At 46.4% G+C, this 14,193-nt stretch overlaps 3 protein-coding genes across 3 annotated transcripts; 1 reads left to right on the top strand and 2 right to left on the bottom strand.

Annotated features, from left to right (window-relative positions):
• Positions 1-160: 160 nt before the first annotated feature.
• PHALS_12597 (uncharacterized protein) lies at positions 161-495 on the bottom strand (the record flags this gene model as incomplete). The annotated part of the gene is made up of 2 exons (XM_024728179.1): positions 161-361; positions 457-495. 2 exons carry the CDS (start codon positions 493-495, stop codon positions 161-163), a joined length of 240 nt encoding a protein of 79 aa, XP_024578682.1.
• A 176-nt stretch (positions 496-671) lies between these two features.
• Positions 672-1,171, top strand: PHALS_12596 (uncharacterized protein; the record flags this gene model as incomplete). The annotated part of the gene is made up of 4 exons (XM_024728178.1): positions 672-747; positions 832-944; positions 1,020-1,074; positions 1,158-1,171. 4 exons carry the CDS (start codon positions 672-674, stop codon positions 1,169-1,171), a joined length of 258 nt encoding a protein of 85 aa, XP_024578681.1.
• A 66-nt stretch (positions 1,172-1,237) lies between these two features.
• PHALS_12595 (histone acetyltransferase) lies at positions 1,238-11,337 on the bottom strand (the record flags this gene model as incomplete). Its single annotated transcript, XM_024728177.1, has 4 exons — positions 1,238-3,028; positions 3,119-7,858; positions 7,951-7,998; positions 9,436-11,337. The coding sequence occupies 4 exons, from the start codon at positions 11,335-11,337 to the stop codon at positions 1,238-1,240; spliced, it is 8,481 nt and encodes a 2,826-aa protein (XP_024578680.1).
• Between the last annotated feature and the right edge of the window lie 2,856 nt (positions 11,338-14,193).

The following is a 14,193-nucleotide window of genomic DNA, read 5'->3' as shown; positions in this document are numbered from 1 at the left end:
TAACTACTGGCTACCTAGCCACATACCGTATTCTTGTCTGGGTGCAGTCACACCATGCCCATCCCGTGTGACACACACCCCAGTTACCAGGGTACATGAAATTCTGTTACAATGCCCTTGAGTTTCTATACATCCTCAAAGTCGCGGGTACCCTTTCACTTCACCAAAACTGGTAAGAGTCCCGGTAAATTTGCCGGTCCACTTTTTGCACATATGGAATTGATCCATCTCTTGCTTCTCGAGAAGTGTCGGTGGAGGACGACCCTTCTACTAGTGAGATTTCTCGGTCATAGCGACATGTCGGGAGTCTTCGCGTGTAGCCATAATTGAGACGAGCCTTGTATTGGGTACGCTCTCTGTTCTACGTCATCATACAGAGTGAGTTGTGCGATTCAGAACTGTTTCGCTGCATTTGAGCGTAAGATAGTTCAACTGCAGGGGATGGTGGAGACTTACCACGAGCTCGAGATAATGAGCATCCATCCTAACGTCCATGTCGTTTTGCAAAGTCAAGCATAAAACTACTGGCCAGCTACCTGTTTGCTTCACTGCAGCTGACGAGCATCTAACTAGTGATGTAAAGAATAAAATTTAGACAAAATAAATTCTAAAATTGCACTTGAGCCCTGAATGCAATTTTAGCTCAGTTTTGATTTATTTTCCATCCTGACATGCAGTGTTCGCGCTTGCTTACTACAATGACTAAAAGTCCATTGGCGCCTGCACCGCTATTCTCCCCCCTTGCTGGTAGCAATTGCATACATTTTACTTATGCCACTCTGTCCATGACTGTTTGCCATTCTGACACTGTTAATTTTTGTCTCTTGGTAGCTCGACTGACCGTGTCTATCATTGGTTTGCGCAGCGTGCCTTCGACTCTTGCCGCAGAGATTACTCCTATCGCCATGGAACTGCTAAATCGCAACGCTCGTCGACCAAAAAAGGTTGACAAGGCTATTTTGTGGAATTATAGTATGCTGTCATTGTTCACGAGAATCGTGTTTATTCGCTCGCTGCAGGCCAACCACGGAAAGCGTCCATGCTCTCATCATCGCCGTCGTCAGAAACGGCTGGGTGCGAAGAAAAATTAGATATGAAGCTGATTTTTTGAAGAAGGCCTCTGTACTTATCAGCAGGCGTGTGCACATTCTCGATAGCCTCAAGCGATTGACATTCATCTACATTTACTTAATGTTTGCCCTATCCTATATACTACACTCATTCTGCTTTCTGGCTCTCATGCCTCTGGCATCAGCTCATCGCCCTGAGCTTGATTTTGCTGCTCCTGTTGGCGCTCGTTCTGCATCTGTCGATATTGCTGTGTGACAGCTGCACGGCGACGGTCATCCATCAGTTGTTGCTGTAGTTGCAATTTGCGGACGTGCTCACGCAGGTCATGGCATCTCGGCACTTTGCATTCATATTGACGACATTGGCGGGCGTGAAGTTGCAGCAACGCCCACACGCGTCTACAGATGGTGCAACCACCGTATGCCCGTTGTTTACACTGCGCTCCGTGACGCATCAGCTCCTTCATCTTCTCGCAATTTGAAGAGCCGCAATTGCCATCAGCACATGAACTTGAGTGAACCAGCAGCTGCATATGAAGCCGAACATTCTTAGCGCGTTGTTCGCGAAGACGGCGCTGCTCCTGATTCGGTGCTCCAGTGCTGACGGCGCCTCCAGATCCAACAACAACACCGGCACCAGCTACAGCTCCTCCGCCTGTCGGCACCATTTCTAAAGAGTGTTCATGCTTCTCCTTCGCGTAGCAAGAATCGCACACGTCAAAGTCAGGACACGTGTGACAATGCCAACGGTTGCCTGCCACGATGTCGCGTGTGCATGCATTACACTCGTAAACGTAAGCATTCGGGTTTGGATTACCCAAGTGATACAGCGCCATCATGGAAGAATGCTTGGCGCGTCGCAGCTCGTCAAATTGATAATGATTCCCTTGGCACAGACTCAAAAATGCTTGGCGCGTGTCGAAAAACTCGCTGTCATTTATCTCATCTGGGTCTGTACAGCGGTCTGGTAATGCAATAGTCTCTTTCGTCAGGGCGTTCAAGCGCGCCACGAGCCTGCTATGAGCCGCGGAAGACCCAGCGGCAGACACGACCCTCAACTTTTGGTAACATCCATCACATAGCGCAGTTTGCACTACCTTCGGGTTCAAACCGTGCTCTGTTTTGACACTATAATCGCGCCATAATACACCCTGAACCACTGATAAATTGCACACACGGCAACATGGGATCAATTTGACCACCAGGAAGTCATCCTTCATAGGCTCAATCACCTCGCCAAGCTTTATCATCAACGGGTCCGACAGCCTTCGGTCTGGCACATCCAGTGACTTAGTAGTTAGCGCGCGACTGCCATCATGTCCGTCTTCGTCCTCCTCCTCATCACCTGACACATCTCCACCGGAAGTTATTTTCCGACGCTTCAGCTTTTTTGATTTTGTCTTTTTGCTTGCCGCTTTCTTTGTGTCGAAATTTTTGCGCTTGTTCGATTTCACGCCACGTTTAGTTGCCACTTTCTTCGGTTTCTCAGCGTCAAGTTTCTCAATCAAATCTTCCGCCAAACCAACCCAATAGTCACCTTCGAAGTACGGCAGCACACATGGCGTATTATCGTTGCGCCAATAGTCATCGTACATGTTTGTGATTTGCCACACGACGCCCTCCCTTTCCGCTTTGACCAGCATGTCTACATACCAGGCGCGCAAACGGTCTGATTTGGGCGTCTTTTGGGATTCAGGATGGCAATATAGTATATAATCATCCCCCTTTAAGGGTGGGCAAGCCCACAGATGCGCCGTATGAAAGCCACGCAGCTTGACGAAGTCAAAGTACGCAATGAGTAGTTCATGGTACACTTTGGTGCGGAGATGAGGCGGGTTGAAATAATTAACGGAGTCCAAATACGAAATATATACGCGGCGCGAGTTGCAGTCTGCTTCTTGTTCATCAAACTCGTGCACGTACATACCAAAAAGTAAGACTGACACACCGTCGATCTCCTGGAACATACAAATACATTTGGACTTAAAGCGGTGCTCAGATGTGTACTTGTGCGAATCTTTGTAACGCTGAAACATCCTATCGCGCACCATCAATTGCTTTTCAATGTTGGAGACCAACCGCACAGTAAGACCATCGGCAGTTTCAACATCCTTGATATCCCGTCGCGTCCACTTGGCCTCATCTTCGCGCTCTGCATGCAACGCCTTGCTTAACCGACGCTCCAGAAAATCCGAAAGCTTAGTGCGCTGTAAATCTTTAGCACTGAATGCGTGACGACCAATCTTATACTTTTGCGGTTCCTTCTCACGAGAATCAAGCAAACACTCAGGACATAAGAATTCACTGCCGGGAGAAGTTGTTATAGAGTGAATTGTACTCTTTGATTCCGTCGACGAAGAGCATTTTACGACTGTTGTCGTGACAGTTGTCGGCTTTGTCGTAGACGATGGAGGCGACGAGGAATCCTCGCCGCTATCACTCAGTTGGCCGCTCTCACTTTTTACCAGCTGCGGCTTTTTTTCACTGTCTACTTTGCCATTAAACAGAGCACAGATTTGGTGAACCCACCGCTCACATTTGTCACATTGGACCCATGGTTCTTCATGAACTTCATCGTTCTTTTTACGTGCGAGCTCATTTTTCAAGTACTGCCGCCCTTCATTGTGTTTAATGACGTCAGGCAAATTGCCGTGACATTGATGACAACAGTGATATTTGTTATCTGCAGAAGTGTAATAGTAGCAATTCCGTCGAATGCGACTATTACACTCGCCATTACAGTACAATACAGCAGGTTCAAACACCATGCGCTCAACACCACACAGCCGACACGAGCTCTCCTTAGCACGGGCAGCTTTTTCACCCACATCAATTTCCGCCGCCACCTTGCGAACTTCATTATTAAAATCCGCCAGCATGTCCTTCGCAAGACTGTAAACATCCTGATCTTCACTATTGTACTGCATTGCATTCTGAAATGTCGTACGCACATCATAAGCGAATTCCTCCATGTGTTTGTAGACGCCTGCTTCTAGTTTCCTCTTGACTGTACCTAGATCCATCGGCTTGCGGATAATTTTGAAATAATTGGGTATATTTAATGCTACGGGATCCACAGGAGTATTAAATACCCAGCCAAATTTGTGCTCCATCATACCCTTTAGCATCACTTCCAGTTTTTTCTTGAGACTTGCTGCCGATACGGTGGCATTATAGTACTTTAACAACGAGTCGACATGAGAAGCAAGATCCTCGTTACTTAACTCGCTCAGAACAGACATCGGTACTTCAGAGGAAGCAGGTGGCGCCGGAGTCGGTGCCGTTGCAGCGTTAGTCTTTGCATTTATGCCACTGGTCGCAATAAGAGCTTTTGGTGTTCCAACTGCACCTGCCGGTAGCGGTAAATTTGTACTAGCATCCATTCGACGATGTTCAAACATCATGGCATTCAGTGTTGGATTGTTCATTGTCAAAGGATTGATACCTCCTTCTTCCTTGACAACCAGCGCAGAAAATTTACTTGAAGACGTTTCTGTAGCTTCTGCATTCACAAGAGGCTCGACCTTCACCGTAGCTCCGGATAACGAAAGTGCAGGCGTTCCGCTCTTAGAACTTTTGTCGCCCGATTGATCCCGATTCTGACCAAACTCCTGTTTTTGAATGGGATTGGTAGCTGATGCAGGCCAGATACCATCTACAACTGAATTAGATTGCATACTCATTGGTTGCTGTGAAGCTGTCAGCGAGATCAAAGGCGCGGCTACTGAAACAGGCGTTTCACTAGTGTCTTGTAGGTCCATTGGCATTTCCAACGGCTTTCCTGCAGCAGCATGGCTGGTCTCAGCTTTTGCGGAAACGTCAGCCTCTTTCCCCAGCAAGTCATCAGGGGACGGTTTCAATGATGCGGTTGAAGCAGATGCAATATTAGGCTTTTGGTAACAGTTTTGCGGTTGTATTTGTACTGGCGTCGATAAAGCATTGATCACATCATTCGCAATTTTTGAAGTCGACAGAGCTGACGTCGCATTGCGCTCATCAATTACGTGCTTAACAATATTCCGCTGGCTTCGACATTGCTTAAATTTTACATCCAATTGCTTAAGCATCACACGTTTTTCCTGAACGAGCGCTTCATACCGCGATTTCTGCATCACTTCTTGCGTTGAGTTTGAAAGATGTAACAACTGTCGACACTCGTTCATTATTGCGTTCATCCGAGCACGAATTTCTTCGACCCACTTTTCCAGCTTCACACAATGCGCCGTCAATTGCTCTAAGGAGCGTCCACTCAATTTCTGCCTAATGTGCTGAAACTGTTGTTGGTCATCTGGTGCAAGATTTGTAAACGTGCTAACACTCTCAGACTTGAATATAGCTTGCTGACTCATCAGACCATTTGGGCTTCCCGCGGAATTACTCAGTTGAGCTGTTGTTGTATGAACAGATTGATTGCCTCTGCCTCCGCTCAAAATCGCCATACCCATATGTGTCGTACTACCCACCGAATTTTGCCCCACACTTTGATGTGGCTGCTGAAAGTTAGCTGCAGAGACAGTAACATTACTTTGAGCTTGTTGCAAATGGGCAGGCATAGCCAGAGGCATCTGCTGATGCGATTGTTGCTGTGGCTGGATGTCCTGTTGCTTTTTCATCGCAAGCATTCGCTGCCGGCGTTGGCTCGCAGCAATAATTTGCTGCAATGCCCGATCAGCGTCTAGCATTAAAGCCCCACTTTTTTCCTTGACTTCGACGGGGTATCGCACAACCTGGCACACGAGACATTTTCGGTTTGCACATTGCTGAAAGTGTGACAACACGTACTTGGATGAGATGCAGTGATTATATGAACACGCATTAGTCTGTCGACATAGACTCATATGAGACCATAATCTCTTCATCTCACCACAGCTCGGCGTAGTCGAACACGTGCCCTCTGGCGACTTACACCACATGGCGTGCCGCAATAAAAGGAGACGCTGCTGCTGCCGTTGCAACACCTCCTTCGAGCCCGCACTTTTGATATCATCACGAACCATGAGCCGCAGCTTGTTGTGATACTCGGTTGTCTGGTTCTTGTCGAGAGCTGATGTGACTTGCTGGGCCTTGGCCTTGAATTGCCAAATGATCTGGGCAGACTTGTGACGAGCAACGGAGGCAGGGGAGTTGGATGATGGATTTTCGGCACTAGCAAATACGTGACCGCTTGCATTTAGTGCCGTTTGTACATCATTCTGCCCGGGGAGAGGCAAAGTACTCCTGCTCATATTTAATTGATCGGTCGAGGAAGTATTTATTGCTGACGGTGTAGATTGCATCAGTGCATGAGCTTGGGACGCTTTTGCTTTCACGGAAGGGCTGACTAAGGATGGCGGGTCCTGTAATTCGGGAGGCATCTGAATCGCTTGTGCGACAAGGTTTGGCATGCCAAAGCCAAGCCCATTCGACGCCGATGATACTGCCTGTGCACCGGGAAACGGGATAGGTGAAGCAGCAGATACAGAGTTCACTGGCCGCGAATTTACAGAAGAAGTCGTCCTCGGTGCTCCGGATTGTCGCATTGCATTAACTCCAACGTTGCGCTGGTGTGTCTGAGCACTCCGTACAATATTGCGTAGACGCGACTGAAGTGTGCTTGTATTTGAATACTCTTCTCGCGAAGCAGCGACGCGGTAGCACTCGTCTTCAAGACGATGCGCCATCTCCGGTAGTTTTTGAAGCCAGTTAGCTGGTGCATTCGACCGCTGGTTCTGAAGTACCCGCATGATATGATTAAGCATTTCCTTCCGTAGCGCTTGATCTGCTGACGATTGCCATGTTGACCGTATTGCAATAGGGGGCGTTCCATTGTTTTTAATCAGACCTTGTGGCTGCGACCGTGCTGCGTTAGCATGGTCAACACCTGGATTGCTCTCGCTCAACTGGCTTTGTGCAGCCATTTGCAGCGGTATATGTCCTCCTGTAAAAATCTGATGCTGCTTCTGCTGTGCCACCTGTTGCAACTGTTTTGTCTGCTGATTATTGCAGCTTTTTAAAGCTTGTTGCTGTATTCGCTGGCGCTCTAACAGCGCTTTCTGCTGCTGCTGGCGTTGCATCTGAAGCTGATGTTGCTGATGCATCCTCTGCATGTAATGTTGCTGTTGCAGCTGTTGCTGCTGCTGAGGCATAAAGTAGTTTGTTTGGGCATTCATCATGTTCATGGTCTGCATGTTATTATGAAACATGATGTTAGTCGCGTCATTCATGCCAAAATCATTCCCGTTCACCCCCAAACCGATGCTATTCATACCCATATTCATACTCATTGTGTTCATACCTACATCATCCATACCCACATTGCTCATACCCATATTGCCCAGTTCGAAAATCATTCCACTTGAGTTTATCTCCATCGCGCTGCTGGTTGTAGTTGAGCTAAATTTTGTCACTTCGTGGGCACTTATCATTGAAGACGACGTCGATAATGATTCGGGCGCTAATAATGCTGGAAAGGGGATAGCGTCAGCTGTCGACGTAATTGGCGCCGTTGGGGCGGATGTAGATATATCCATGAGCGCGCTACTGCTACTAGAGCCGCTGCTTAAAGTTGTGGGCGAATTCAGCTCATCCGGAAAATCAATGAGTCCCGCTGTAGATGCAGACGAGCTCCCGCCAAGCATCATGGATGAATCTGTCATAAAGTTTACACCGCTGCTAAAGTCTAGACCACCAGACAAATCCATAACGTTCCCGCCGCTACCCAAGCTGAATTGATTCATAAATCTATTGTCACCTCCGTTCATGTTAAGACCGAAGTCGCCCACAAAGGTGTGTGACGAGTCCATAGTTATCTGCAAATGGTGGGATTTAAGTGTCAGCACTAAATCGTTTTATATCAAGCGCAAAGCAAGAAGTGTACAATATATTGCAAGCATCACCTTACCAATTGGTATAGACCCAAATATATGCTCAAAGATCGCTCAGATGTCTTCTAATCGCTGCGCCTGCAGCGCCGTCACTAGACGCGCGCGTGTGGACACAGCGCAAGCAAAAAAAATTTTTGGAAGCGAGCGCTAAAAGACGAGAGGTAAAAGAGCTTCGATCCAGATAAACGCACGGAAACTTGAAGGAGCGAGCGCTGTGATATGTCCAAAGGCAGCGCGTGCCTGCGTTCCTGGCTCTGTGCTGGAGCTTTTCTTTTTACAGCGAGCAGAGGGCGGCACGGTTTCAGACGAGAGTATGAAGTAATTAACTTCATTCATGACATTTTTAGTGTAATTTTATAGAATATGTAGAGGACGAGGTTTCTGAATATATATCTCATTACCGGTACGCACACAATTCTATAGCGCAAAATTAGCATTATGAATTGGTGGAAGTGAGTCAACTACGGTGTGACCGGTCCATGCAATCGCGGTGCTGTTGACATCAACAACTTGCCATCGCTTAAATTATTCAGCGTCAACAAGATCAAACGAATTCTTTCCGATGAGAAACTCGCACAATTAAACAACAACAACTTTTCACTTCCATACAGCTTCATAAACGCGAGCTATATCGTCGCTTGAGCAGCAACTTCGTCTTCCCGAGTAATTGGCACGTCAAGATATAAAACCTTTGCGGCGTCCGAGCAACAAGAGTCTCTGTTTTTTATTCTTTGTGTTGCGAATCATCAGGGTCTAGGCGGCTGGTTTTCTGATTATCCGCCCAATTCCATATCGATCTTTGAGAAGTGCAACACTCAATTTCATGCGTAGTAATGCATCTTAGCACCATTGACGATTCTTGTCGCGCATGAGATCATATTACAAAAATGTGACAGAATCTTTTAAAATTTGTGGTGACATTTAGGTCGTCGTATCTAATCCCGATGTCAAGAAATATGGTTCTTTCCACGAATGTTTAAGCTACAAGCGAAAGCAACATAAGCGTAGACTTATCGAAGTTACAACAGTAGCAACTATCGTACCATTTTAGATTTTTTGCGCTCGTACCAACAAATAGAGGGGATAATTTTCGATAAGTATTTCAAAGTAGCAAATTGAAACAGTGATATATTCCAAACTTGCTACTACTATAGTAGTATGGGGGTAAGGCAGAGTAGAAGATCGCGGTCTTTTGAGCTATGGATTAATCTTCTTCATACATCTGGCGTGATTTCGTAGAACGAAGATCAATACTAGATCACTGTCTAAAGTTTGTTATCCAATTCACCTGCGGAAAGCTTATTTCTAATTTTTCTGTTTTTTAATTTTCAGAGATGTTTTTGCGAAAGACGATGTGTCCCACACTTTTTTCGACTTGTTGTAGAATTACAAAGATATGCAATAATTACAGCAATAATCCGCTCAGGGTATACAACAGCACGTTATGTGCTGCTATGATGAAGTCACTTTACTTCAAGCCGGACCTGCGCGACTCAATTCACCTGCGCCGAACGAGCACCCTGACTCGTTGATGCAGGACCCTTCGTGCTTTTGAGCCAACAAGTGCCTCCGTTGTAGTTTGTCCACGTGTAAACCGTGCAGCCGTTTGTGTTTTGACATATGGCGCAGCAGGATTCGGCCGTGGTGCTTTGGGCGTTGCCAACGTCATTGCCATAGTAGTCGACGTTTTCCTCGATTGGGCTGCACGGTCTAGTTGGTGTCGCAGAGTCACCACTACTTGAAATGTAGCTCGCAACCTGGTCAGCCGCCTCGCGACCGATATACATGACAAAGGCATACGGGTTTACAGTCCCTTCGCGCATTGCACTGGCGTCGGCAATAAAGATGTTGCTCGTACCTAAGACGCGCAGCTTTTCGTCAGCACATCGCTTAGATTCCGCGGAGGCATCAGTCGATGCGTAACAGCTTCCACCAAAGTGCTGCGTTGCGCCGCCAAGTTGTGACAATACCCAGTTTGCTACTCCATTCGGATCCGAAGCACCTGAAAGAAAGGTGGCACCCCCGGACGTCATGTAGTTGACGACGCGTTGAGCGTACTGCTGCAACGCAGCCACGTCGCGAGCCGTACCAGTGTACACGTTGGCTTCCTGAGACGCTTGCCAAATTCCTGTGTTGGTAAAGCCACAAGCCGCACGGATTTCTGGGTTGGTTAGGTAGAGTGCCAATGCCAAATTAGTATTTCCGCTGGAATATTGGCCAAACCCATGGGGGAGGACTGTAGCTTGAAATTCATACTGACGGCCCTGCACCTCGAAATTCTCGTAGGCGATCATGACTGGGCCAGAACTGCTCCAAGGACCGGAGCCGTTTTGATTGACATACTGGTCAAGTGCCCACGATGGATAATCGGCAAAGCGAAAGCTGTTCATCTCCGGATGCGAAAACGAAGCAATGACCATATTCGAGTCGAACAGATTGCGACCAACTTGAGGGTTAACAATCCACTCCCCCTGTGATATACCGCGGAAGCTCGCGTTGCCCTGCAGCAAGTTCAGCTGGCCAATAGGACCGATCCCACTTTGAATGAGTATCTTCGGTGTGCTCAGTGCGCCGGCGGCCATGACGATCGCACCGCGCGACGAGAGCCTAGCCATAGTATCACCGTACATGACTCCTGTTGCCTTGCCCTCAGAATGCAACACATAGTCAACAACGGTATTGGTAAGAAGCCGGACATTTTCGCGCGTCTTCATTCTGTTCCACAGCTCGTTGGCAGGAGAGTCACGACGGCCATTCTTGATGGTGAAAGGGGGGTGACCAAACGTTTTGCTTTTGTTGTTGCGAGCTGCAGCATCATTGAGCGTCATTTCAGAATAGCTTTGAGCAAGAAGTGCCCGGGAGACAACCTTGTAGCCTTCTTGCAGGTACCAATTGCCGTCTGTCGAGGGTTTATCAGTAGCACTATGGATTCTCTCGTTTTCATCCATCTTTATGTTCATGGAATCCACCGTGAAAGGCCACTGCGTCTTCGTCACGTAGTCATTTGGAGGGCGAGTATAGATTGCACCATTTAATGACGAGCTCCCACCAACAAGTTTGCCCAGCCATGTACCCGGACTTGAGATCCATTCCACACGAAATTGTGTAAATTGGGAGCGAAAAGCGATATTTTCATATTCTCCTGGAATGTCAAAGATCGTCAGGCCAAGACTTCGAGAATAATCCGGAATCAACGTGCCCCCGGTAGCTTGAAGAGACAAAGGTCCAGCCTCGATGATCAGCACGGAGACTGAAGGGTCGCGCGACAAGAACTCAGCTGCAACAAGACCACCGGGACCACTACCAACGATAATAGCGTCGTATGTTGGCTGAGCGTTGACGGTATAGTGAAAGGACGAAAGTGCTACAGCACCGATGCATAGGTCGGTGAATCCCCCAAACATTTAAGCCGAGATGGGAGGGAATCTGGAATTCTCGTTTTGGCTTCGAAGCTGATTGCGAAATAAACACTCCTTTCCACTTTCCTCGCGAAAAGTCTACACAGCTTATGGCATGCCATGATTTATATTAATTGCATAAATATGCTTTTTGCAACTGGATGGCGTAAACCATCCAGCGCGTGCTTTAACTACTTTTCCAGAGTGTTTTACACCTTTGCTTTGTGCATAGAAAATTCGATGTTATAATTCAATTCATCAGCTGGTCACTTGATTTTATGACGCAATGAACCCATTTCGCAAACGGGCGTAGCGATCTGAGCAAAGTTGTTTTAAAGCTTTCTCAGCTCCGCTCAACACAAGCCCATTTCTCTTCGAATGCCTTGTTGTGTTGATTGATAATTTAAACATTTTGCTTTGCTCTTCGCATTGCATTCTTATTGTAGTCTCTTGATGCATTATCTGTACCCGTGAGAAATATCCCGAAGATACGAGCGTGCGAATCTTCAACGTACGGTTGACGCTGAGGCAGCTGCAATAATGTGGTTTGGGACCCTATAGGCGCAATCGCACTACTAGCGCTGATAGTGCTGATCTCTTGGCTAACATCTGCAAGTTGAGATATGTACTGCCTGCCATATGTTGCCAGCATTATATAAATCGTACAATCTGTTAACAAAGACCTAAATCCAATATTTGACCTGTTCACTCCGTCATGATGGGGTCCATTCAAAGCCCATAAGTACCAGAGTGAAGTAGTATGAAAAGTACTTTGTGTTCAGTTCGGATGGATATGATGATTCTGAGGTCCGAAAGACAATGCTTTGTTCCCCACGGTATGTAATGCGAATAGAGGAAAAGCCGGCAGCATGATTAAGATTATCAAACACAACCTAAACTGGATTCCGGGGAAAGGGGTTTGTACTGTACTGTTGTTGCCTTATAATTACTATACAATTTGTATAAATTGTACTAAAATTCAGATTACTGTACAATTTGTACAGTAATCTGAATTTTGAGCAATTGTACAATTTGTACAACTGCTCAAAATTCAAATTACACTTTGTATACTTGTGATGTACTGAAACTATGAATTCCGATAAGGAGGGGCTCAATATCTAAAGGATTATAATCGAGCATAGTAAATCGTATATAATAAGCGTTAATCTCAAATATATGTCGCTTTTGAAATTTGTTAAATTTGTGAAATACCAAGAAGTTTACCACTACTGTAGCAGATTGGAACACAGCACTTTGCTCGATAAAGCATATTTTATTTTACGATTATCAGTAAATGATCCTCAAGGTCCCCTTCCATTACTCCGAATGTATCTTACTAAGAAAGTAATTATCCACCAAATCTGAAAAAAGTACTGTATCTGATAATGGAACTGTCACAGAAGTATGCATGGCTTCAACTTGTTTACCATAAATCGGTACCCTTTGACACGGGCGCACAATGAAACCTCGCTACATCCACCCCCAACATTGGACATATACAATACAATTTATCTTCCCCTCTATTTGATTTGGTTTGTTTAATTGCATCAATCAAATTGCGCTTTTGAGAGCACCAGTCTACAACGCGCTGTGCATTCAATTGCAACAGTTTTCTTAAAATCATATCATGGCATGGGTAACGCGCCTCCACATTTACCTTGGAGAGCTGAAATTCCTGCCAAGTCACTTTTAAAACCCAAGGCGACTTCCAGAGGTGCTGATCAGAGTACACCTTCTACTAGCGCGTCCATAACAATTTGAGGCGTCCGACATAGAAGATACTCTGGAAACTTTACCTATTTGAACATTGTGTTCACCTGATAAGGAGCGCCTAAATTGAATCCCACCTTTGCCGACTGGCCTTACACCATGAAATGATGGATTACTGTGCTTCACGCACAGAAGGAATTTCGCACAATCTTCAGCATAAACTGCGCACAACCCAAGTACGGTACTGATAGTATCTTAAGTCAAAAGGGAATATATGGTTGCTGTGCTGAATACAAAAACATCCGCATTGCATGACGCGATGCTCTGTCCCACAACCCTCTTCTTCACGAAGCTCAATCGTCGTCTCAGACCCGATACATTGCTATCGTTTTGCACAAATAAGCAAGTGTAACGTGTTTGTTTTAATTGAACATTACGCCCCCATTTGCTTCCTCCCTATGAACCCCACTATGATTCGCAAGCATTTGCCTGATTATAAAATTGAGAAAAAGTAAGCGACACACTCCATTATTCGCGTCTTATAGTGTCTACTCTTACAAAAAACTTGCATCGGAGCTCTTCTCTTGCATTCCTTATATGCTAGAGCAAGCCTCGTAGAAAGGCGCGGCTCGTGCGATCGAAGGTGCCCTCCCATGAGAACGGCCGCAGAGACTCTCTGAGTCCTGGTCCAACACCTCAGCCTTCACCAAGATACATACGGGAGGGCCGTCAGGTCGCTCTCTTCACTTCGATTTCTATCAGCATTTCGATAAACGCACTCCGTCCAAGTTCTATATTGCGGAATGTATGATGAATCCCGCCCGAGCTCACAACTACGTCCAGCTCGTTACTCATGATCCAAGCCCGGATTAGAGAGCATGGTCTGCAAGTGGATGAGCCCTAGCAAATTTTGCAGGCTCGATCACGTCATGTTGTTTAAATTAAACTCATCTGGTGCTCATCGTGCCGTGGTGGAGAAGTCACATGTCTATGTATGTGGATCTTGCGACTCAGCCTAAGGCGAACGAGAGCCTGAAAGTTGCTGTGCGTCCGCTCTCTGAACCTACAGATCAGCACTACTTGGAGTACAGGCTTTGCTTAGAGCAGTAGCGCTCAAACAATTGCAAAATCTCCATAAGGATTTGTCATGGT

This window comes from Plasmopara halstedii (genome assembly GCF_900000015.1).
Source record: "Plasmopara halstedii genome assembly, contig: Scaffold_614, whole genome shotgun sequence".
Classification (NCBI taxonomy): Eukaryota; Oomycota; class Peronosporomycetes; order Peronosporales; family Peronosporaceae; genus Plasmopara; species Plasmopara halstedii.
Note: the sequence above shows the minus strand (reverse complement) of the source record. Positions and strands in the feature narration are given on the sequence as shown.